We start from the raw sequence: 24913 nt of genomic DNA, 5'->3' as shown, positions 1-24913 counted from the left end.
TGTTTTTCAGATGTCTTAGAAGGTGCTAAAAAGTCTTAATACATTATTTGCAGCAAAATCAAATAAGTTTACAGAATATTCAACCTTTTTCGTGATAAAGCTACTGCTTCACTTCTTTCTTTACCAGGCTTGCAATAAGCCAATAAAGTAGTCCATGAATATGAGGTATGAGTTTACAATTGGGACAATTCCTCCTCTGCATTGGGGAAGTTGGTTTGTTGACACTTGTTGTCCTTTTTGATTCTTCACAGTACATTTGGTTTAAGCGCCCTCTGGTGTTTAGGAGAGTAGTTATATTCCCACCGCTGCACTTGCGTGCTCTGGTGCGGGCACGGGCAGATTCCTGTGTAAAAGAAAGGGTCATGGGAACTATTTGGTCTCATGATCCAGCAATTTATTGATACAACATGTTGGTTAAACAAACCCGCTAAGCTCTTTCTGGAATTTTCAGCTGCATTCATGGCCTTCCTCAGAGAATAGTTCGTCATGGAGGTGGCTCAGTCGTCATCACGTGACCATACTTACACATGGTGACATCACCACGACAAACTCTATTTAAGGAAGAAGACCAAAAATGTGGTTAAAAACTGACCCTGAGTGAGTTTTTTTTTTTAATCACAGTAATCACTTAAACGTCATCCTCCAGTGACCTCATCACTGTGTTACATATACTGTGTTAAAGCGAACACCTTTTACAGATGTTTCAGAGGAACACAGAGAAATGATTTGCTCAAAGGTTTCTTATCACTGGGGGAGAGCTTTAGAAATCTGAGGGTTTGAGGACGACCTTCAAGTAGTGAGATAAGTTCATTCATAAAGCTCTGAAGGTGTCCGGGTGTCATGGCTCTGGGTCCCGTTTCAAGTGATCCAGATGCAGCGTTCTTCATTTCAGCCGAACGCTACTCCCCTGTTCAGTCCCGATGACTGACGGATGACCTCGTCGTCACTCGGCCAATTTCCAGTGCCAGTGCCAAATGGTCGTGACCGTCCAGTCGGGTGACGCTCCTCTTGTCAGCTCCCGGTGAAATCTGGAAGGAAAAACGGGGTCGACGTGTTTTAACGGTTTAACGTCAGTTCACACCGGGTTGTTTTGAAACTTTTAATGTTTTCAACGGCAACGCTCTTCAAAACCCGCCTCTGAACTCTTGAAGCGACACGTCTCCTAATAAGATGCGTCGGGACATAGTTTTCTAGCCGCAGTCTAGATGCTCGCTGGAGCATAAACCCAACGAGTGTTGTGGCAAATCCTGCTGGTAATATTTCTGATGAAAGGAAGAACGGCTTGCCTGCGCACTCTCTTGAATGTTGCAGTGTGAAAAGAAAAAACAAACACGAAACTGAGGCACAAATGTGACAATCGTAGGCCAATTAGTCCCTGAAACGGAACAAATCGAACTTCAGGTCTGGTAAAAACACTCAACTCAAACTAAGTTCTGCTTCTCGTCTCACCTTGAAAAACAATGTGGCGAGCGTTCTGAAAATAGCTTCCTTATCCTGCCAAACTGTTTTGCTAGCCTTCAGGATAACATTTGAAGTGTAACGGGGCTTTCTCAGAGGGGGATTTCCAAGACCGGAAACAATAGGAAAGAGAATCTGGCTAACTAGATAGGTGGGCATTAGGTAGCACGGCCGGCCTATGTGGTCCAGCAACTAACCGGATTACTGATGGGAACTGGAAAGAGGCTTTGACTGTTACATGCACTGGGAGTTGAATTATGTCCCCTCTCTGTATAATAGCTGTGGGGTTTTTTTCAAGCCCAAATAGCACAACAGCTGAAGTGATGCAGTGGCAAAATTTTACATTGACTTTTCTTCTTTTTTTTTCACAAGCAATCAGAAGATTCTTTTGAGACGGAAAACGCACAACGCTGCCGGCTCAGCCTCGGTGTTGGGGCGAAGACATTGGTGACGCTGCGCATTAATTTTGCTCACGGCGCCACTCGGACACGGCGGGATATTTCAGAGACTTTATTAGATATCAGGAACGAACACGATGCGTCCTGTTCTCCAACTGGATGGACGCATATTTTCCAATGTCAGACAGTGATCAAGCATGGATGAAAACAAGACGTCTCACACTGCGTGTGAATATTCAGAGTTTCATTCATCCAGTTGGCATCAATGAAAACTTTTTAGAATGTAAATGGGACAGCTCCTCCGATTATAAGAGATTTATTTTCTTATTTTGACCTTTTATTTGCCCCAGTTGGGCTTCGCTGTCTGGTAATGTTTGTAAAGTGTGTCACTCTGCCTGAACAGACAGGAGTATCAACGTGAATACTGATGAGATCATAGGAGAGTCTCTCGCTCTGCTTTTTGTTTCCTTTTATTTCCAAATCGGTGCTTTTGTATTAGTGGCAGTCCTCCAGTGAAATAAATGTCACTCTCACCGTTTCCCCAAGCGAGGCATTGAATATTAGATGGACTCTCATCAACCCGAACGTTTATTGTCCAAAATGATGATTTACACTTTTGAATATGAAAAACATTAGAGCTCCGTTACCCACCAAACTAAAACAGACATGCCATATTTTGGAAGGCCTGCAGATAACTTTGAGTTTTTGCAAACAAATAATTAAGTATCTAAGTAAATATTTGTACAGATTTTTGATTTAATTTTTTTTTGCAAAGCCGATTTTGGCTCATTACATCTTTGCAAATTAATGATCTCAAAATGGTTCCCGAGCAGGAGCAGTCCGCACGCTGCATGAAACCAGACGACAAGCGGAGAGCTTACTCATAAACAGCCGTCGCGATCCTCCTCTGGGGGCTGCCATCTTCCCCAGAGGCCACTTTGAAGATCTTCGTGGCCTCGGGGTCATCGGGGCCTTCGTGCGTTGACAGGAACCAGAACCTCATGACCACGAAGCAGAACTTTCTCCCTGCGAGGAAAAGAAGACCGAAATCAAAATCCAGCTGAGGTCATGAGCTTATGACAATTGACAAATGTCATCACTTTCAAGAAGTTTGCTTTGATTATAGACGACAGGAACGGACTAGAAGGAAACCCTGATGGACTGCAACTCAAACCGTCCCGAAATCACTTTTGTCACTCAACCTGTTGGTGTGACGCAGGACGACTGAAACTCACCATGTTCATCATAGACGACAGACACGTCTTCCGGCAGCAGGAAGATAATGTCGTCCATTGTGACGGCGAGCTGCTTTCTCTGAGCCTCGCTGAGAGACCGGCACCTCGTCTCCACGTAATCTATCGTCTGAGAGGACAAGAGAGGCCGACAATAACTGAAGCTGACGCCGATAATTAATCATCGTCTCCACTAATGTACTTCCGATGGTTTAGACTCCTGGCTATGAATTTGCACCTACATTTTGGTTTTGTATTACATTATAAAGATGTTAATTTATACAAATTAGGCAAAAAAAATGTTTTTTTAAGAATACATGAAAAACATGGCGGAGAAACATTTACTTTTCATTTAATTATATACATCATTCTTACATACATACATTCGTATGTATATATTATGTATATATTCCAGTGAGTGTGCGAGTGGTTACCTCTCTGGACACAATCCCCACTAGACTGTGGTAATGGCTACTGGACATCAGGGTGGAGACGTGGGCCAAAGCCTGTGGTGATTTAAAAAGTGATTTAGTTAACTGCATCGTGGTGGATAATGTGACGTTTTATTAGTTATTATTAATAATAATAATAATTATGATAACTGCGATTCCTCCGATTCAAACTAGGCCAGGGAATTCATAAAGCTGGAAATAATTGTAAAGATGTTTATAATAATGTTAGAATGTCAGAGTGTCTGATTTGCAGACCCAAGTCTTTTTACTGGATTGTTCTGCAGCTTTTAATCACAAATGTTATCATCATTCATAGAAGGTGGAGTTTGCCTGATTAACAGGCAATTGTAGTGAGAATCTCCATTTTCTTTTCTCCCTTAGAAATGTGAGAATAAAACAACTTTAGTCTTCATCTTCTAACTTCCTATGGTTTCTCATCTACCTGACAGTTTATTATGTTTAATCACTACATACACATAGTTTGTTTCATTAAACATGCATGAACTGTGGAAACAAACAGTAGCGTTTGGTTTTTCAACCACGGCTGGAGAAAAGTGACCCGGATGTTATACCTTCTGTCGGTAGTTACCTGCTTCACTCCCTTCTCAAACTCCGCAGAGTTGATGTCTAACCCAAAGTGCAGTTTGACCAGAAACATGATAGCTTTGCAGTGGATCCACGTGATCGGGTCCGGGACGCCAACCACCGACACGGCGGGCCGCCCCGCGGGGCTCCCCGGCGGCTCGTCCGGCTGCGAGCTGAACGGTCCGTGTTTCTGAGCCGCGAACACGAGCCTCCGCTTGAGCAACCTCCGGCCTCCGCCGGGCACCCCGGTGAAAGGACGCGCAGGGTACGCGCACGCCCCCGCCCACTGTCGGCTCACAGCCGGCTGCCGGCTCCAGGGCGGGCCCCTCGTCCAGGCGCAGGCCGCGGGGCCGCGCGTCGCGAGGCCGCCGAGCCGCTGCATCAGCGCGGGGAGGACGCGGCGCGGCCGGCGGCGTCTGAACCACGAACCGGGGCTGAAGCCTCCATCCTCCCGGTTGCCTTTGGTAACACTTACGCAACTCACCCCATGCTGTACCCACAATCCTTATCGCGACTCCCGACGTAAACACACATGACTGCTGCCTTCAGGTGCTGTTGTAAATGCAGGAACAATCTCATGAAGGACATTTGTCACAGTGGTAGTAGGCTGGTGTTTGCCTTTGGCTTTTTTTCATTGTTAATATTAGGTATATTTTAATATTTGTATTAGGTTTTTATTCATACATATCAGCGTCTTAAATGATTTGACATTTTGTGACATTATTTGTAATCAAGTACAAACAGATTGTGTACAGTATGTGGGGCTTTCAAACCATACTTTTAATTCACCAATGACAGATAAAACATAAAATATATAGATATTTTTATACAACATTATCATGGCTTTTGTATGCCCACACAACTGTTGTCCATTCATTCATAAAACACAGGAAGGTTTCATAGGACAACATTGGGCTGATATCCATTGAGATTGAGTAAGTTTAACATTTACAGGCAGCACTTAAAGGCATCAACGTTGCTTTACACACTTTTCCCAGTAGAGGGAGATAAATATCCATTTATCCACCTCACGTCGTGCGTGCGTGTGTGCGCGCGTGTGTTAAAAAGTGTAAAGGCAACTAGAAAACAAACTTTGCGTGTGACTGCACGTGCATGTGTTATCACTAAACTAAATCCCATGGGTGTCTTCACGCGCGCGTGTGCGCGCACACAAATACACACAGAACAAGTTTCCGCCCAGTCTTTGTGTTTTTTGTTTTTTCTGCGCAGGTGCCCCAAAATTATTGTGCGGAAATGTTAAATTTGATCAGCAGACCAAAACATCATTAAGTCCCCGCTGTTCTCGGTGATTACAGGTCAGCGTCGTTTCCTCCGTGGCTCCCCCCCCCACTTCCCCCTCTTCAGCGCGCGCACGCACGCACGCGGGCAGACACCTGCGCGCGGCCCCGCCCACCTGAAGTTCTCCCAAACTAATTGTATTTATCAATAATTAGCAGCGCTGCAGTTGGTTATTTGAAATTACGCTCAGACACGGAAACCTTTCTCCACGAGGCCTTCTACATCTGCTCGTGGAATGGAGCAGAATATCAACGACTTCTTCACTGGAAAGACATTAATTGTTGAGGGATCTGCAGATAAATACACGAGTGAAGAAGAGGGTGAGTCCAGGCTGCTGTTTATAGCACAATAATCAAGACCAGAATAGAGGGAGGAAGAGGAGGAAGAGGAGGAGGAAGAGGAGGAGGAGGGCGGAAGGCAACTAATTAAAGGAGTGAAGGTAGGAGGGAAGACAACAAAATTAAGAGGAAGGAAGAAAAGATGGAGTAAGAAAAAGACAACATGAGAGAAACAGTACTTCAATGTATTTGGACCACATGAGTCACTTTACACATTTGTTTTCCTTCTTGAATAATTAACGCTTGGTCTGTCTCGTGAAATGAAATCGTCAACTGTCACAATAGAGACACATCTGCATTCGTCTTCGCAAGCGTTTTGAGTTTTCTTTTTGTCGGGTTAATTTATCAAGTTTTGAATCTGGCATCAAAATTTTAAAAAAAAAAAATCACTACGAGCACCAGTTAAAGTTAAAGTTCAGGGGCAGCCAGGTCAATCACTGCCAGCAGCTTTGAGGGCGCGGAGGTCACGTGCTCCTCGCTGCTTCTGGTATCGCCTTGGAGATGATTATGTTCTTATTATTAAGTGTTGATATATGTTAATGTGGCTGTATTTATTTATTTATTAAAAACACAGACGTAATAAAAAATCAATAATGGCATTTAGTATTTTGAAGTACATGTTCCAGCATCATTTAGAGATCAAATTGATAGAAATAAAACTAAACACTTTGCTTGAATAATCATTACATTTACAGACTCTTGAAGCGTGGAAAGGAATGAATAAACACGTTGGATTCGTGACTCTTCGGCCTCGACCGGTCCTGTTGAGTTCTCTTCTTTCTGAGAAAGATTCCCTCTTTGGGTTGTAACGTCGACACTTCCGGTTGTGAGGCTTCACCGGGACGCTTCTGCTGAGCCTCCAAACGTCGACGCGCTTCAGTGTCGTCTCGTTCCTCCGCTGCGCCACTGAAAGGCACTGTTGTCCACGGCTGAAGTCCTCGGGAACGCAGTGAAGATGCCGTGTTGAGCAGTCCTCCAGAGTGTCCCAAGGCGGGTCACCGGTGCAGCGTACGGTTAAACCTGAGGCCTGGCCCATCAATAATCATGAGACAACCTCATCAATAAGATATGCTGCTTTCTGGATACAAGGTTTAAAAAGCTAGGGCTAAGAAATCTGAAAACAGGATTTGGAATGCGTGGAAATTAAAACACAGATGGTGACGGTGCAACTTTGGTGTTGGAGCGACGATACCGCAGGACACAGTCTCGGGCTTGGACCCTTCAAAAGGGGCCGCAGACTGAATCTGAGGGTTTTTGAGAAACCAAAAATGATGATCTAAAATAACTCCTTATTTACTGCGGTGCACATAATTTACTGCGTCCTTATTCTGAGGGAGGAATGCATGCAGTAAAATGAAGCTGCAAGTGTCCAAAATCTCAATTTACTGCTCACTATAAAGTAAACTATCCAGTGTCGAGGGACTGATTTTGGAAGCAGCCCTTTTCATTCTTTTTTTTTTTTACATTTTTCCTCCTAATCTTTGTTTTTCTTTTTGGATTACATTTTCAGAGAAAACGTCCACAATAATTTACATTAATTATGCAACAACGTGTCTCAAAGGGCCATGCGTAGACAGCCTGCTCTTTGTTTTAAGGGTCAGAAGAAAACCGGTTTTGTAGAAACATCGCGGGAACACGATACGTCTTCATACGTACACTTCTTATGAAACTAATTTGTGTATTTTATGTTTTCTCTGTTCTGATTCCAATGAACATGTTGATCAAAATGTTCCATAGTGAAGCGATAATGGACTCAAAAGAAATGTTTTTCCCTTTCTTCATTATCAGGTTTATTAACTTGCTCAACTTTCTGCTGGAAAAAAAATCTAACAAAATAATTAAAAAAATGTTTTTGTAAATTTGAATTTAATTTGGGCTACAGGTATTGGATTTCTGTGTCTGCTGGCAGGGAGCCACACACAGTCGCAGGCACAGGTGTCGACCAAAAAAAAAAAAGAAAGAAGAGAGAGAGAAAAGCAGAAAGTGATTAGAATTATTGTAGAGTGCGTTTGGCTTCTCTGCCGTGGAAAGAGCCACGAAGTTTTATGTAAAATTTGATGCATCGATATTTCCAAAAATATATGTTCCTCCATTTCTTTTCTTCCGCTGAAGCAGAAGCTAACTCTCCGTTTCAAAACGTGCGATGCTTGTTGATCAAGAGTACAGATATCTTTGACTCGAGGAGGGGGGGTAATGACAGAAATTAGCACAAATGCTCTAAGTAATAGGTCCTGTTTTTTGTGTTTTTTTTTTAACACACAAATTATTTTTCAACTTTGTTTTTGGAATTCATGCATGAATTAAAAAATCTGCTGAAATTTATTATTCATCTGAGATGTGATTAATATGCAAAATTATGCAAATTAAGATGCAATTAGGCTCCAATTCTCTAGTGGAATTTTCCATTATAATTTAATACAAAGTAACAGAGTAATTGGTGTCACGTGTAATTACGGTTACTCAAGTGCACTTTCAGGCATGCAAATGATTCGCTATATGTTGGTTATCCTATGCAAATGCACCATGTGGCGCTTTAACAACTTGGGGAGAACACAATGGGCGCCGGTACCCAGCGGGGTTGGAACAAGGTAAAGACACCAGGGTGTGTTTTCTCTCTCTCTCTCTCTCTCTCTCTTTCTAAATGAGAGGAGTTGGAAAACTTTCAGCTCTCAGATTATCACCGGTTAACACTCCCAGTTACTTTTCTGCTTTTCTCTCTCTCTGAATGTTTGTGGGGAGGCGAGAACAGACTCTCATCCGTCGCCGATCAATTAAACGAGAGAGCACCCGCTTTGGATGTGACTTTAAAAAGGGTGAAAGGAAGGCAGTCGAAACATGAAACGTGTCGCTTCAGTCGACGCGGTCAGCAGGAAGTAGCCAGCCTCCAACCTCAAGCCTCCAGCCTCCAACCTCCAGCCTCCAGCCTCCAACCTCCTCCAGCCTCCAACCTCCAGCCTCCAGCCTCCAGCCTCCGCCCCTCGACTCCAGGCGCAGCGTTTGGCGTCTTCATTACAACTCTGGCCCCGTTTGAACAATGACACCGCAAATGTCACGAGTGATCGCAGAACATTATGCGAGGGGGCGGTGGCGGGGGGGGGGGGGGCAATTACGCTTCAGCTCGGCGTGACAAACTTTCCAGTCTGCGGCCGGGCGGAGAGAGAAGAGAAGCGATTATGTAATTGATATCTATTTAGATAGGATGAAAGTCCTGTAAACGGCTCGCAGGGGGGAAAAAAAAAAAGAAAGAAAAAAAAAAGAAAAACGTCTCACAGAGCAATTCCTTCTTGGGAGGCAAATTGATTTTAAATTGTTACATGGCTGGTTACATGTCCTGACATCTTGCTTTGCTCTCCGACACACACGCACACGCACACACACACACAGGCATTAAAAACACACTGATACACTTACACACACATACTCATGCAGACACGCACCCTCTGCTATCTGTCTTGTTCATGATCAACGCTCAGAACAAAGACATCCTCCCTCCCTCCTCGTGCCTCCCCCCCCCTCACCCATCTTCTCTCTCTCTCGCTCACTCTCTCTCTCTCCGCCTCCACTCTGTGTGCCTGCCTGCTTGCACAACTCTCTCAAAGAACATAATCCCTCAACAAAATGGAAACACAAAGGAAACTTGAGCTCAATCCTATAAACGCGCGGACACAGCAGACAATGCCTCCTCCCACCCGTTCCCTCCCCCCACCCCCATCTCTGCCTCCCCAACAGCCATAAATGCCCCGTGGCACAGATCAGGCTTTATCAACCCTCCCTTCCTCCTCCTCCTCCTCCTCCTCCTACATCCATCCATCCCTCCTTCCCTCCCCGATTAGTACCCCACCACCACCACCACCTCTACCCCGCCCCGCTCCCCCCGCCAGCGTCTCCCATACCTCCACACGGGCCGCTCGCTTGCAGCAGCAAGAGGGCGGAAGGCCGTTTGATGAAATGGCTACTGTTAGCGGACCTTTGTTTTAAAATTGTATTTTGTCGGTTCTCAACAAAACACATCTGGTGAGCAGATGTGCGTGCACAGGTAGATGTTCTTGAGCCAAAACTGCAATTTCAACCCGGCAATTTCAAGTCCGTATGAGTGACTTCCATTTTTTTTTGTTTGGAAATCTCTCCTGTGTCCAGCACCGTTCAACCATTTCTGTTTCTGTTTTGTTGACGAGCTCACAAAGCAGCTTGTTGTCCATGGCCTCTAGAACGACCCAGAGAAGCAACCACTGTTGAAAAGTATCAGTTAACAATGTGGAAAATGTTGATTGATATGCTGCAGGTACCTGAGGATTAAAGAGGACTCGGTAAAGTTCAGGGAAAGATCGCGGTTTGGATTTGAATAACTCCTTTGTTAAGGTTGGGGCAGCTTTGTCTTCATTGTGGCAATAAAAAACAAATGGTTGAGGTTAGGAACCCGTCGAGAAAGACCTGCAGACCTCCCAGATGTTTTTGTTGACCCATCCGTCCACACCGAGCTCCTCCCTGCATGGCGTTTGCCGCTCTCTAAGAAACGTCACCCTTCTTTCCTCCCGTCACAGTGGCCGCGGCCACGAGAAGACGGTGTCACTGGACCGTGAGCACGAGTTGCTTCGGGGCACGTCTCATGATAACCCAATTCTTCTATGTTTTTTGTTTTTGTTTTTTTTTAAGTCTCAAACTAAAGTTGCAGGAGCGCATCACTTCCCGCGTGACCGGTCACCCGGGAAGAACATTCGAGAATACGTCGACACAACGCTCACCTGAAAGTTCGCTCACGCTGGAGCAACAACACCAACCTTTATGTGTTTGTGTCTTTAACATCCAACATCCTTCAGTTGACTTTAAACTGACTTCACAACACTGAACTCACTGTGTGACCGAAGTAAGACATTACAACTGTGCGTGCAGGCGAGATGTGAACTGCAGATAGCTTGTGGCTTTGGCAATCTAGGTCAGTGTCGGTTTCCACCTTTTTGACGTTTTGCATCTTTTGCTCCCGTTTGTGTAATAGCGCCTCATCCACACCAGCACCCGTTCTCCACGAGAGCGATTCCTGCTCAGAGCGGCAGCATTCGGAGAGGGAGCCCCCTGGAGGCGGGTGAGGTTTGGATCTGCTCTAATCTGGTTGTCGGTGGGAGGAGGGCACGTTGGTGGAGCTGTTTGGCACTGGTACCGGGACTCTCTGCGACTGTGTGGTCTTTGGAGAACCACTTACCGCCCCCGTGCTCTCCTCCAGTTGCAAGCTCCGAAAGGTGAGCACCCCCTCCCCCTTCACACACACACACACACACACACACACACACACACACCCCTCCCATGCTGCTGATTAAATCAACCCTTTGCAGGGCAAAGCGCGATAACAGAGACAAAGTAGGCCGCCTTCACTCGCTGTCACAGGAAGAGGAAGTGCCCTGGTGTACTTCACCTGTGCCTCGGTGCCTCGCTGGTGCTGCCGCTCCAACCCGTCGCACAGCTGGAGGTGAGGCAGCGAGCGCGTCGGATCAGAGAGCAGCGAGGCTCACGTGTCGCGCTTCCTGCCGCGGGCGACGGAGTCGAGTGACCGTCTGAGGCCTCGGAGCAAAAGAGACAACAAAGAAGATTTCTGTTTCAACAGGAACTCGCATTCCTCCTCACTCAAACGTGTCCTCTCCTCCAACAACACCTCACAAGAACACCGTGAATGTGTGGAGGGGGAAAAATTGAAAAAAAAATCAGTTAAGTTGTTCTCACATGTGGCTCAATAATTCAATATTTTTTGGGGAAATTTAGCAACTAAAGTAAAGGAAAGAAAAACAGGTTGGGATTATTATATACGTTTCCCTTCTTATAACACGCCAGTGAGCAAATCCCACAAACATCAGAGATCTGGGATGGCGAGTCCTTCTCTATAAATTCTATAAATGTCTGGTCTCCTTTCATGGATTACTGTCATTTGCCATCCGTTATTGTGAGCGCCTGCCAGACTGGCTTGCCATTTCTGGGCCTGTGTTTCCAACCTTGATATATTTGCCAAATGAATATTTGAAGCTGTAATTAAATTTATCCCACCTCTACACCTTCTGTAAGACGGCCACCTTGCACATTTCTCACGCGCCATATTTCAGCTATTTTTTGTGTGAAAAAAAAAAAAAACACACACACACACACACAGCTTGTTGCCATTTTTTAATGATTTGGAATGAGGGTATTTTTTACCGGAATAAATCTGATTTCAGGACATTCATAACGGTCCTGCTTCCGTATTCAGACATAAATACGGATCGCGCGGCGAGAGGAGTCTTCAGAGCTGTATCCGGCTTCACAAACAAACTTCATAAAATGTCTGGGATTATGATTCAAAAATAAATTAGGGGATGAAATTGTTGCAGAATTCAGACGCCGCTCCTGACAAGTAACTGTTACCAGACAGCAGAGAGAAGGCGCTTAAAATCAGCATAAACGTGTCCACATGCTGAAAAAACAAAACAGATCACTTCTCATTAATATATTAACATATTTATTTTTTTACGTTTTAGAGCTAAACCCAAAAAGTGTATTGTTTATTTGTACAACAGAGGGTACAAGCGAGCGTTACACAGGGGGAAAGCTAATGTTTTATTAAAAGACTACATACAAGAGGATGCTTTAACTATTGTTCACCCTGCGACAGGAGGCCCTGACACATGCAAGAAATTTTGCACACAAACACAACTTTTGATTAATTCATGAGAAGGAACAATTTACCCAGAACCGTGTTTATTTTTAACCTCATCGACAAATGTCATCCCGAACCCATTTCAAGAGTTAATTTACCAAATGTTGCGCAAATATTCCTGTCGAAATTTCATCATTTAAGACAATGATATGGTTTTGAATCAAGAACTCGCTCATATCTGTATAGATTTTTTTCTTCATAAATTTCCATTCCTGCAGACCGCGTCCTTCTGGAGTGAAACTATTGTCTTGTCTTGTCCATCGTCTTTCTTCCCATGAGAGGATCTAACGACGTGTCCCGCTGTCGCCCTGTTACACACTTTAAAGGAGCCCACTCCTCATAATTAAAGTCTCCAAGCCTCCCAATAATTACCACTGGTTCCCCTGCACTTTTGAATTGCACTTGTGGTGACATAATTCATTAGTGTTTGTCCAAAGAAATGATTTAGAGTCTTTAAGTGCTCCTCCATGCAGAATAGCCATTAAAGCAGCCATATGCACATATGCTTGGAGCGTTAAACGGTTTGTTGAAGTCAGCCGGGGTACAAGCGATGATAAACATAAATTATGACTAATACACTGCACCAGTGGCTTTTTGAAAAATAAAAAAATTACTGACACAGGGAAACCACTTTAGATTCACCACCCCTCACAAGCACCCCTCATCGGTGTGTGCTGGAGCGAGGATGTAGGAACCGCAACACAAATGGCTCGGGCATCACCTTGAATGTTCAGATGGGTAAGCTAATCGCTTCTGCCTGGATACACCGTCGTGATTACCTGGCTCCTTCTGCATCGCTCCTGAGCTCCCTCAAGGCGACCGCAGAGTGCCTTTTGTTTCCGTTTAGTTCCATTAAAAAGTTGAGGCCACACAACGGGACTCTTTATCGACTGATGTTCATGCCAGCCGATTTGGACCGGTGGTTTGTTCTTTCTTTTTTTGTTGTTCGCTTTCAACAACCTGCGATCGTCTCTGTGCAAAGTGCAAACCGGTCTCCGGTTTTGTGACAAACACCCTTGGTGAGGAGTGTGTCTCGAACGACGAGAGAAAAAGATGATTTTACCACCTGACAGCTGGTGCAAATGAGCAAAATCTCATGGACTTTTTACACCAGCGCTGTCACCTTGTGCATGTCACTATGTCACGAAGGAAACATGTATTTCAAAATCTACACATCGTCGTCTTGTCATTCTGGCTGTTTTTATTGACCTAGTTGTAGCTCTGCTCCTCCTTTTGAATGCATGATGGAAATACATTTAGCAGATGTTATTACAGGCTGCAGTGTTAATTAGGGCCAAAAAAAATAGTTTATTAATCAAATATCTGATTAACCCAAAATGTCTCTGCCAATATCTCGCCATTGGAATAATTATTTCCAGTCATTTTTCCAACAAAGATAAAACATATTCATGGATTCCCGCCTCTCAATTGTAGGAACATGCTGCTTTTCTTTGTCTTTTGTGATATTTAACTGATTATTTTGCAATTCTGAAGCGCCGGTCAGACAAAACATCATCTAAAGCCTCGGAGAACGATGACGCACATTTTTGTCAGTAGATTTCTGACTTTGCACAATGATCACTTATACCACAGAATAATCAGCCGGTTAATCGAGGATAACTATAATCACCTGGAGTCTTACTTATACTTGTTTTTAATTCCTTCCTCTTCTCCTGAACCTGGTTCTCATTAAGATTAACGTTGACGGCTCTCGCTGCTCCACCTCCGCTGAGGAAAGCCTCCAGTTCCCGGTGAACACGGCCTGATGTATTTACCTCACAGCCCTCCTGTACATTCATCACTTTGTTTCCCCTTTGTGTTTCTCCTATTTTTTTTTAAAGGGAACTGCAGGAATTATTAGCGGCTTAGCACCGAGAGGCCCCTAAGTAGCTCTCGGGGTGTAAGCCTCTCTCCCGAGTCGCGGCCAGCAGCACTCTGAGCCCCCGGTCCCATTCAGTGATAATGTACATGTCAGCAGGGACATGCAGTGATCCCTCACTTCTCCATGCTAAATGATCATTTTCTTTCTTACACTGTCTTTCATTCAAGTAAATCCACTCCCCTTTAAAAAAAAAAAAAAAAAAAACTCCCAGAAAGTATTAACAATCTGCCGAACAATAGTCCTCAGAAACCATGAATCAGCAGATGATTCCCAATTCCATGCACACAACAGGGGATTGTATTGAGGCTACGTGTGTGTGTGTGTGTGTGTGTGTGTGTGTGTGTGTGTGTGTGTTAGGGTGGGTGGAGGGGAGGCCTCTGTTAGCACCGACGTTCCCATCCAACAAAATTCCAAACCCCCGGCATCAGTGCAGAGCTTATGATCTGTGGGAAAGCCGAGGCGAGTTGCGGAGCACCTCGCCCGAGTCTCCAGACGGCCTGATTTGGGAACGCCGTGAAATCCGTGGCACCTCTCCTGGCTTCCTGGCTGAACGGCTGCCATATCTTGTGATGGACTGAGGCAGGAGAGAGCGAAAGCAGCCAGGGATGAATACGGCTTAATCTTTTACCCAGGCCACATGTGTGTGCATGATAACATGGTTGCTTTCTTCCTGTGCAGGGTTATTCTCCGCCAGCTGCCAGGTTAGCTGCCTCGCACAGCCGTGTTTCGCTGCGATATTTGCCCGCTGTAAAAAGAACCGTCGCACCTAAGGTGGGGGCTAATGCATGTTTTTGGAATTGGCGGTAATTCCTGACACATTTCGAGAGACAGATAGGGTGTCTTATAGCAAATGACAATATATGTAAAGACACCTAGCCCCCCTCCCCACACTCGCCCTTTTAGTTCCTAATATTTTGTTTGTGAGGAGCCTCCTTTTCGGAGGGGATAGAGGTTATTTTTATAATTAAATGGCGGCGTTGCGATCAAAAGCAGTTAGACATGCAGCAAAATATCGAAAAACACATTTGAAGTTGGGTCCGAAGATATAAGGAAAATGTGATTTATTGTTTGCATTTTTGGCAACGTCCCACCAGGTTCCGAAACCCAATAAATACAGATCTAAATGTTTCCGCGCTAAACAGTCATTTCACTAAATTCACAGGCAACAAAGAAAACAGCATGAAAGCAGCGTTCTTCCCCTTCTTCAAAATATTTTAATTTAATATATGTGTGTGTGTGTGTGTGTGTATGGGCGTGCTTGCAGGTGCTCTTCACTCCATACATTTGTTTTTCTCCATCGTGAGCTTAAATGCAATCAATCCAGCAGCTTGGTGTGAATTTCCCTCCTTTCTCCCCTTCTCGCATAAACTTTCTCCCCCTCCGCTCATCTGCCCGGCGACACAAAGCCCATTTATTATGATTGCATTACCATAAATGATTTTATAACATCTGCTTGTCAATAATTATCGCACAAATTCCTGCGCCCTCTGACCCGTGCTCTGAATGAACCCCAGGTGTAAGGCACGGTCGGGCTAATGAGTAGCGCCGCGCTAGCACATCGTCCCCACGTCAATGCACACGGCCACTTCAATTAGAGCCTGGCACACGCCTTAATATTAGCCCAAAATTGAGGAGTTCAAGCTCTAATTGAAAATATTGCATTCAAGGAAGAGAGCGGATGGCGAGGACATTCGATGTGATGTCCTTAGGATGAACAAAGGGGTTGTTGTTTCTGGGAAAGATGGAGCGAGTGTGTCGCGTGTTTGCCGGAAAACATTTCGACTATTTCTTAAAGCGAAGACTTGAGCGGTACAAGAAGACCAGACGAAGAAAGAAACGTCACTAAATCAAAATGAAGTCAGATTACGGCGGAAAACGCAACAAAAACGTCCGAATGTTCGCTCTCGTACGTTTGTGTTTAAATGCTGATTCTGAATGTAGGGAGGTTAAAATGAAGTGTTGCAGTTTAAATAGTGTGTTAAAGTTTAAATAATGAAAGAATGCCAGATGAAAACACGTCTTTGATAAGTTTAGGGATGTTTTGTTGTCGAGTGAACGATATTTAAATAATTTCCGCATCTTCCAAACAGGTGTGTGTTTGGTTATTTTGAAATTGTGTTATGTGATAGTTGTGTTGTGTACTTGTTGGAAAATAAGATTAATAATGATTGAGATTCATTCCCAATATTGTTTAAATACACAGTTTACTTTGATGCACTTTGAAGGGTCATAGTGAAAGTAATATTACAAATAAAAAACAAAATAGGCAAAAATTGTGCAAAAATAAAAACAATACAGCAACAGCACGTAATAAAAGATACAAACTCCTGTCATCCTCAAACACGACAGGAACAAACACACAGCACACTGGCATTACAAACCATTATTCAAGGGCTCAAAGACGTTGAAGTGCATCAATTTATTTTACAAGTCGGTTCCTCCCCGAACAGCAGTCTAGTTGCTCGGCAGCAGACACAACTGCAGTGTCAGATTCGGTCCTAATTGAAAAGTTAATTAACTTTTCGAAGTCATCAGCTGTCATTCCTGCAAATCAGACTCGGACCCGCCCCCCCGGGACCATCTTTATATCAGTGTTGGTGGCTGGGGACCCACTGCCTGGCTACATGGGAACATTTGGTCATTGAAAGTACCATTTATAGAGTATTGTTTAATTAAAGTCAAATTAAGAGAACTGTATGCAGAATTTAATTTCTGGTTTGAATTATTGTCGAAAACAGAGTGCAACTCAGATAATCAAACTTTTCATTATCCCCTCCTCCCTGCTGAGGTGCCTCCGCTGCTTCTTTGTGGACATGCTCCCACAGCATAAATGAGAGGAAGCTACCCACAATGCACTGCATATCTACACGCTTTCTCTCATGCATGCTACTTCCTCCTGTCAGACCTTTTTTTGTTTTGAAACAAAGAAAAGCTTTATACTTTTAGCTCCGTCTGGAGCAGATAACTGTCTGAAACGTGTTGCTATTGGTGTGATATTTGAGATTCCACAGAAAATTAAATGGTGTTTTAGTTCCCCAGCGACATTTCTAGTAGAAAACAATTCTGTAGATAATGGGCCGACATTTTGGAAGACTTAGGACATTTTGAAAAAAGTTAGGACATTTCTGGGCTTTTGTGGGATATTTTCGGAGCGAGAAGACAATGTGAACAGTGAGGACATTGTTGGGAAGTGAGGACATTTTCAAGACATGTTTGACAGGTGGGGACAATATGAAAAGGTGAGGACGTTTAAAAAAAACATTGTTGAAAGTGACGGCATGTTTGGAAAGTGAGGCTGTTGCAAAAAAAAGAAATTTGAGGCTAACGCCTCCATATTCAGCGGGACATGCGATGAAACCCGGCCGCCATGCTGTCGTCTCCTTTCGGGGCCTCTGTGGAGGCGGAGCCTCCCGTGTTGTTTCTGGAGGTCAGCGGAGGTTTAATTGATTCTCCTTCTCCCTCCGTCTCTTATTAAGGCCATGGCGCCTCTCCGTGGGAACTGCTAATTGGCCGTCCCCCGTGGCCACTTGGAGAAGCAGGCAGACGTGGCCCGGCAGACACTTCTGCCGGTCCACGGGGACGCCGGCGGATAAGAGATTCGCGGCGACTCCGCTGCTCTGTGGATCCACTACTGTGGGGACGGCCGTCTGACGTCTCCCTGCTTCACCATCTGGACTCCAGATTTACTGACGAACCGACGGAGACCTGAGAGACTCCACGGGATTCTTTCAGAACATAACACCTCTGTATGTTCGGACTGGCGGGTGTGTATGTTGTTGTATTTCTGTCTTTGTGAGGACCAGCGTGAGAGGTAAAGCCTGTAGTGATTTCTGAAGACTGAGGATACTCTTGTGAGCGCATGTTTGAAAGTGAAGCCATTTTTTTTTTCTGAAAGTGAGGATGTTTTGTGAGGACATTTCCTGGAATATTGATGACATTTTTGGGGGAATATTGAGCACCTTTTTTTTAAGTGTGTGTACCATTTTGGAAAGAAGTGTAAAAAAAAAAATCATCAGGAAGTGGGGGATGTTGTTGAAAGGTTAACACATTTTACTTAAGTGGCACATTTTCAAAGACAGAAGAAATGATGGCATTTTGGAGATGGGTGAGGATTATTTTTTTGTTTTAAGTGAGAACACTTTTGTTTGGAAAGTAAAAACACTGAAAGTAAGAGCAAAAATGTTTTAAAAAAAAAGAGCATAAAAGTTCTGGTTACAGTTTGGGGCGAGAATGTATTACGCCAGAGGAGGTCCTCACAAGTCAACTAAACGTGTGTGTGTGTTTATGAAAGAGAGAGCAGAATAGAGATGGAGAGATAGTGAGAAAGTGTGGGAGTACATGGGATGATTTAAAGGTTGTTTGTGTTGTGGGCATGGCGTGTGTGTGTGTGTGTGTGTGTGTGTGTGTGTGCATGTAGGTGTGACAGGTTTCTTGAAGAGGGAGTAACAGTTGTGGTTTCACTGTGTGTGTGTGTGTTTGCTCATGATCTGAAGTTTGTTCATTTCAGTGTGTTTTACATTTATAGGAAGTGGGAATCGTGACAGTAGGGTGTTTGTGTGCTTGTACCTGTTAGCTTTGTGCACATGCGGTAAATGCAAAGTGTTTGCATTTGTGTATTATATTTGTGTGTGCTTGCTGGCCCATGAGTGATAGGACATTAGCAGCTGTGTGTGTGTGTGTGTGTGTGTGTGTGTGTTTGTGTCACTGACCTTAAAGTCTGTTACTCTGAAGTGAGGATGAGCAGCAGACTTTCAGCTCAGTTCTTCTTTTCTCACTTCCACAACCACAAAGACACACAAGATGTTCAGTTTATTCCCTATCAAACTCAAGTTCACATCCTGCCTGCGCTTGGTAAAAGAAAACCTGTTTGTTTCCTCGAATGTGACATTTAAATGTCTTCAGGTAAATTTCAGGCAGGTCTTGATTTTTTTTTCTGCTTCTGGTCAAACTGATTCTTTTCACACTTTTTTGTTTTTTTATAAACTTGAGCAATAATGCAACACCGAGAAAAAAAAAAACGGTTTCATATGCACACGTTGAGATATTCTCACGGTGCTGAAAGGCTGAGGATGCATAATTGTTTTACAGTTACTTGAATAATATCAAAACAGTCACACAACTGTGACTCAACAACTGCCCACAGGTAACACTTAAGTATTTCAGTACCTTTGTTGTGGCATAGGTTTTAATGAAATGCCCCAAATTTATCTGAAGCACTTGTCACCACTTTCTCGGTTTCGTTTTTTATAAACCATCAAACTGAAATCAACTGAGAATAAAGGCTTTCCACTGTCTGCTTTAACGCCCCCAAAAACATCTCGGATAACACCAATAATACATCGAAAAGGTGTTTTATTGCTAAATGTATAGAAGTGAACGCCGTCAGAGCAAAAGGTGTCTTCTCTGTAGAAATCATTTCAAAAGATATTGAGCGAGGAAACATCCTGTGCTAACAAAAAAAAAGAATCATATCCAAACTCTCCAGTCATAATGGTTGTAAAACCACAGCGAAGACACAACTGTGCAGGAAGAGTGGAATTGAAAATGAATCAGGCGTGAAGTTTCTCAGCGTGAGTACAGAGAAATCACAGTGGATTCCACGGAGAGCCCGGGAGTCAGGATTAGCGTTTGAAGGCTAAATGGTGTTATCGGTTCTGATTAAGGAGCATGTACGTGGTACTCGCTCCACCTCTGAGACAGCCACGGATGTCAATAGGGCTAATTGGCTCATTAGACCAGGTATTTAACTGTGCTATAATCATTCTGTGTCATCACTTAAGCCCTGGTGGAGCACGAGGGGCTGTGGACGATTGAATACCCCCCTAACCTCTGGAATAATTTGAGATACGAGAGGCTCGTCTGACAGGAGGAGCGCAGGGCGGCTCATGATATCTCCGGCTGTGTGGATTTTAAGGTATTTTACTTTTACAGCAAATGTATGAAAGGAAAAACCTGCCTTGTTTTTTTTTTTGTTTTTTTTTCATTGGTGGTCTAGTTTCCGTATCATCGCAGATAATGTGTTAAACGTGACGTCCCACCCGGAAAGGTACCGGCATCTGCTGCAGCCACTTGACTTTTTTTTAAGTGTTTCCAGTGACTCTGATGCCAGAAACTGAGCTGACGGTTGTTAAAACCTACCAATGATTATTTACCACTCATACAACAATGGATTTCCCCTCAAAGTCCAAAAACGTTTGAATCTTGCCAGTAATAAAAAAAAGTACATTTTGAACAACTATGAGTAATTACAACAGGTGCAGTGTGATTGGGGAGCTGGCAAAGTCAAGTCACCCAAATGTTGTGGAAACAAAGCTTCTTACACGTGAATTTTAAATGGACATGTGTGAAAAAGAAAAGAAAATGACATTGAGGATTAATAAAGTCTATAAGTGACACTACACTGTTTCCAACATGTTCTCATTACACACTGAAACATTGGTGTCACTTTTTTAACTTCCGGTTCTGCCGAGTGAAGCTAATGCGGAAGTGTCTTAAACTTGCATTATCTCTGATGTCCACCAGGGGGCGACTCTTCTGGTTGTATAGAAGTCTATGAGAAAATGACTCTACTTCTCTCTTGATTTATTTCCTCAGTAAACATTGTAAACATGAGTATATTGTCTCAATCTCTAGTTTCTAGTCTTCTAAAATACAGCATGTAGACCAGCGGGTGATAAATATGACGTAATGCAATTATATGACCAGCATAAAGACAATTATAACGTGCATACATAAGGTCCCATCTTGGAGTGATGGGAGACAATGACACCCGACGTGTGTTCTTTATATTCGGTCTACTCCGTAATTTAAACGGATGACAGGACGTTTAAACTGGAAACAGGTTTTCGGAGCTTTAAAAATGTCATTTTTGAGGTAACGTATCACTCACGTATTTAGACGCACAGACGGATGTATCCAGTGTTTGGGTAAGGCTGATCTAGACCACAAATAGTCCATGAAGCAGAGTATGCTTTAGGGCGGGGCTACTATGACTGACAGGTCGCTGCTGCTACCAGCGCCGTAGACATCGTCTCCACATCACTCCTCTGTGGTTTCCAATGGTAACTTCCGTTCATTGGCGAGAAAATTGCACACAAAAAAAAAGTAATCCAAGAAACCAATGGATGCTGTCACGGTGACTATATCTACTTCTTTAACACAGTGTATGTTTCTAACGCTTTGGGTAGCCCAGCACGTCAAACTACGACGGTCCACCATACTGTCACAGTAAATAGAAGTCTATTTGAAAGTAACCATATAAATGTAACCTTATTTATTACCTCAGCAAACATTGTTATGTTTAAGTTTAATTTCAATAGAGCATACTGTTAATTTAGTAAATGATGGTCCCATTTAAAGTGAAATAGACCATAAAGCTGAGTACGTTTCAGGGCGAGGCGATCTTGTGATTGACAGGTCACTAAAAACACAGCCAATGGCCATTGTTCCCGGTGATTATGTGATCTATGGTTTACAACCGCGGCGGCTCTTGGATCTGTGTGTCGAATAGGACTCAAAGCCGCGATCTGAATGGAGTGAAATCAGTGTCAGCGCTGATCATAGACACAAGTGGGAGAAGATATTTTCAAAAACAATTAGCCAGGAGTGAAGTGGATGAATAACTTATAATTGTGGCTTCCTCCAAGCCTTTAAGTATTGCCTGACGTCTGTAGTCTGCATGTAAAATAATTTGCTCCATCAAAGTCAAATGAGAAACAAAACTGCAAAAAACACACAAAAAAAAAAGAAATCTGAAAAGTTGAGACCAAGCACATCTTCCTTGTTTGCTTGTTTTCCTGTTTGCACAGTTCCACACATCCGTTGGAAGCTCGTGCCATCGCTGCCGTGGTCTTTGCTAAAAGGACGGCGGTCCTGAGGGCCTGTGGAAGCTGGCATGCCGCTGACCACGCCGCCGCTTCCTCTGAAAGGAATGTCTGGTGTGGCATCAGTCACTGCTGGCATTCTGGAGACGGCCTGCCAGCCCCTCATCATTGTGCCACCGCTGCACAACAGCACAACAGACACACAAACAGACACATAAACGCGTCACACTCAGCTCTGTGCACGGCAGTGATAGGCAGAGGACGAAGAGCGCACATCCTTATCGACGCCAATCCAGATGAACCTACAGACACGCTCCCCCAACACCCCAGACCCCTTCTCGCTGCACAGTTGGCCACCATTAGCCTTCTTTTAGCTACGGCAGTCCTAAGGCTAAGGGGAGGAGGGGGCTGCCACTGCCAAGGTGCTCCCCTGATTTGCCACGTTTCCCAGGGCTGCGGGGGCCCCAAGGCTTACTGGCCCATGGAGACATAAGCCCCGGCCTCCCTGGAGGCTCTCGGCCAACCCAGACGCTTGGCATGGCCCGAACCGCCCAACGGGAGCCATCCAAGAGCCGTGGATGGCTATGATATGTTTCCACCGAGGGCAATTTCAATCGTGTGGAATTTTTTCGATGAATGAAAGGAATGTGTTTTCGCTGGGGGTGGATTGAACAGGAGCAGAGGCAGGCGCTGTTTTCACACATTTCACAGCAGAAATAGGAGGGCGTCTTTTAGCTAAATAAATGTAGGGCTAAAACTTACTTTGCAATATAAAAGCCATTGAAGGTGCATTCACATTTCTGACAGCAAAGTCTTTTATCTCTCTCATGTTGAGCATTTACAGAAACAAGCAAACATTGTCCTCTTTACTTTGGGTAATTCATGTTGCTTCCTTAAAGTAGTTCCTAAAATAAGCCGAACCGTATCTGAATATGTTTTTAGTTGGCATTGCTATGAGCTTTTTCAGCTAAATTGATATCCAATCTAATGCGTTTACTTCACATAAAGAAGCCAACCAACATTCATGTTGATTCAGCGTATATATATTTCCTTTAATGTGCATTCAAGGTGACTGCTGCATGTTATTGTCAGTACTTTCTGCTGTGCCGAAGAACAAAGTAAGCTCCTTTTTGGTTCCAGCAGCTCAGACGTATCGGCCAATGAAGAGGACAAAGCAGCTTCATGCCGTAAAAAAGACAACAATTCATATTCAACAATCAATTCCAACTGAAATGTGTCCATTGTAACTTTATGAATAAATAGAAAACGTGTAAACCAAACACATATTTCAGAGCTCAAACAGCACAAAATTGGTTTCAAAATCGTGCTACCCGGTTAGCCCGCTAGCTTCTCAGCTGGGGAACACCACTAAGCGATATTATTATTATGTGTCTATATTATTATTGTTTGCTGCAGTATCGTATGAACAGAATTTGTATAAATTCTGCACAAAAATATGACATGTTTTGCCTGTGCCTTAATTGCTGTATTAATGTTTGTGCTTATCGTAAGTGTCTTGAACCTCAAATATGATCAATAATCCGTATTTTTTAAACATTTTATTTAGACTGTCATAAAACAAATACATTTCTATAGACCCCTTCACTCAAAGAGTTAAAGGCTCAACAATGAAGGATTATCGCATTTAAAATCAAGACGTGTTGTTTTTGTAATTCGCTCTGACTGCTTCTGCAGTTTGATGGTTTTGATTAATTCGGCCAGGAAACGTTTGTGAGCAAGACATATACTGCGATTCATCTGCAAAATAATCCAATCATTACCAACTAATGACAGAGGGAGGTGGGGGGGGTTGAAAAATGATGCGAGCCCACAGCGGCTCCCCAACATGCATCAGGGCCCCACCGACGCAGAGCATTGGAGGCCCCACCTGTCACTGCGATGCAGTAATTGCATTGTGGGCTCTCGCCTCTCCTCGGCTCGCGCTCCTCTTCCCCATCCACCGCCGTTCAGCTGCGAAGACAATGCTCGTCTTAATGAAGCCGTCTGACGAGGTGGCAATTACAGACTTCTGTCACTGTCACCGGGGGCAATTGGGGAGGAGGTGAGAGGGGGCGGAGGATATCTCACCCCTAAGGACTTCTCCTCACCCGCTGTGTTGCGCTGGATGGCAGGGCGGCTAAGCTGCTGTCAAAGGCAACTTGAGAGCGCGAGCTGGATTAGAGGTTTACTGTTTGAGTAATACTGTACGAGTGTGAGTGATGAGGAATGAAGTGATGCATTGCAGCGCCGTGGAGACGTCTCCGGATTGACGGATGATCCAGTGACACTTCCATGCACACTTAAAAAGGAAGCAGTGCTTCCATGTGCGGTAAAAAGAAGAAGAAAAATAAGAAGAAAGAATTTCTTTTGTGGGGGGGGATGTCTTTTTAAATGATTGGAAACGATCACGGAAAACTTTGAAAGGGGTAAACAAAAAAATGTGTCAAAGTTAAGACACGGTCATACAAGGCGTTGTCCGTGCAGAGAGTCCACGGGAATGTGGAGATGCAAATTACGTCACCGAATTGATTTTTTTTTTTTTTACTCCCATTAAATGAAAGTGAATGGGAGGCAAATGTTGATGCGACGGTGCTTTTACATGTTTTTACACACCATTTGATACTCCCACTGAAAACACTTGTATTATGTCTTCTGTAGCTCTGGAAGAACTTTCTAAAGTCTGAGAAAAAACACAATGACATCAGCTGTTTTTTTTTCTTTTCAGATTAGCTTTGAGACTTCAATTATTTTTCAGAAAGCCTGTGTTACA

General features: G+C 43.9%; 1 protein-coding gene across 2 annotated transcripts; it reads right to left on the bottom strand.

Annotated features, from left to right (window-relative positions):
• Positions 1 to 267: 267 nt before the first annotated feature.
• si:dkey-82o10.4 (uncharacterized protein LOC797793 homolog) lies at positions 268 to 4617 on the bottom strand. 2 transcript variants are annotated; one of them, XR_011077207.1, is made up of 6 exons: positions 4130 to 4617; positions 3523 to 3594; positions 3092 to 3218; positions 2738 to 2882; positions 425 to 1028; positions 268 to 343 (listed from the first exon to the last, which is right to left on the bottom strand). XR_011077207.1 is itself a non-coding variant. In XM_068570294.1 (5 exons), the coding sequence occupies exons 1-5, from the start codon at positions 4505 to 4507 to the stop codon at positions 944 to 946; spliced, it is 807 nt and encodes a 268-aa protein (XP_068426395.1). In that variant the 5' UTR covers positions 4508 to 4617; the 3' UTR covers positions 373 to 943. The 2 variants fall into 2 exon arrangements, 1 of the variants encoding a protein (XP_068426395.1); XM_068570294.1 differs by lacking the exon at positions 268 to 343 and having other exon boundaries at positions 373 to 1028.
• Positions 4618 to 24913: the final 20296 nt, after the last annotated feature.

The sequence above is a fragment of the Clinocottus analis genome, unplaced genomic scaffold (assembly GCF_023055335.1).
Source record: "Clinocottus analis isolate CAN_PGR_092001 unplaced genomic scaffold, fCliAna1.0.p SCAF_9, whole genome shotgun sequence".
In the NCBI taxonomy this organism is placed as follows: domain Eukaryota; kingdom Metazoa; phylum Chordata; class Actinopteri; order Perciformes; family Cottidae; genus Clinocottus; species Clinocottus analis.
The sequence above is the reverse complement of the archived record's forward strand: the minus strand, read 5'-3'. Positions and strand labels throughout refer to the sequence as shown.

Bases quoted from the DNA above. Each gene is read 5' to 3' on its own strand.
- si:dkey-82o10.4 (XM_068570294.1), bottom strand. From the start codon at position 4,507: ATGCAGCGGCTCGGCGGCCTCGCGACGCGCGGCCCCGCGGCCTGCGCC. The intron at 3,219-3,522 runs GTAACCACTCGC...TTGTCCTCTCAG, and splicing joins TGGGGATTGTGTCCAGAGAG to ACGATAGATTACGTGGAGAC. The intron at 2,883-3,091 runs GTGAGTTTCAGT...TTTTCCTCGCAG, and splicing joins TGTCGTCTATGATGAACATG to GGAGAAAGTTCTGCTTCGTG.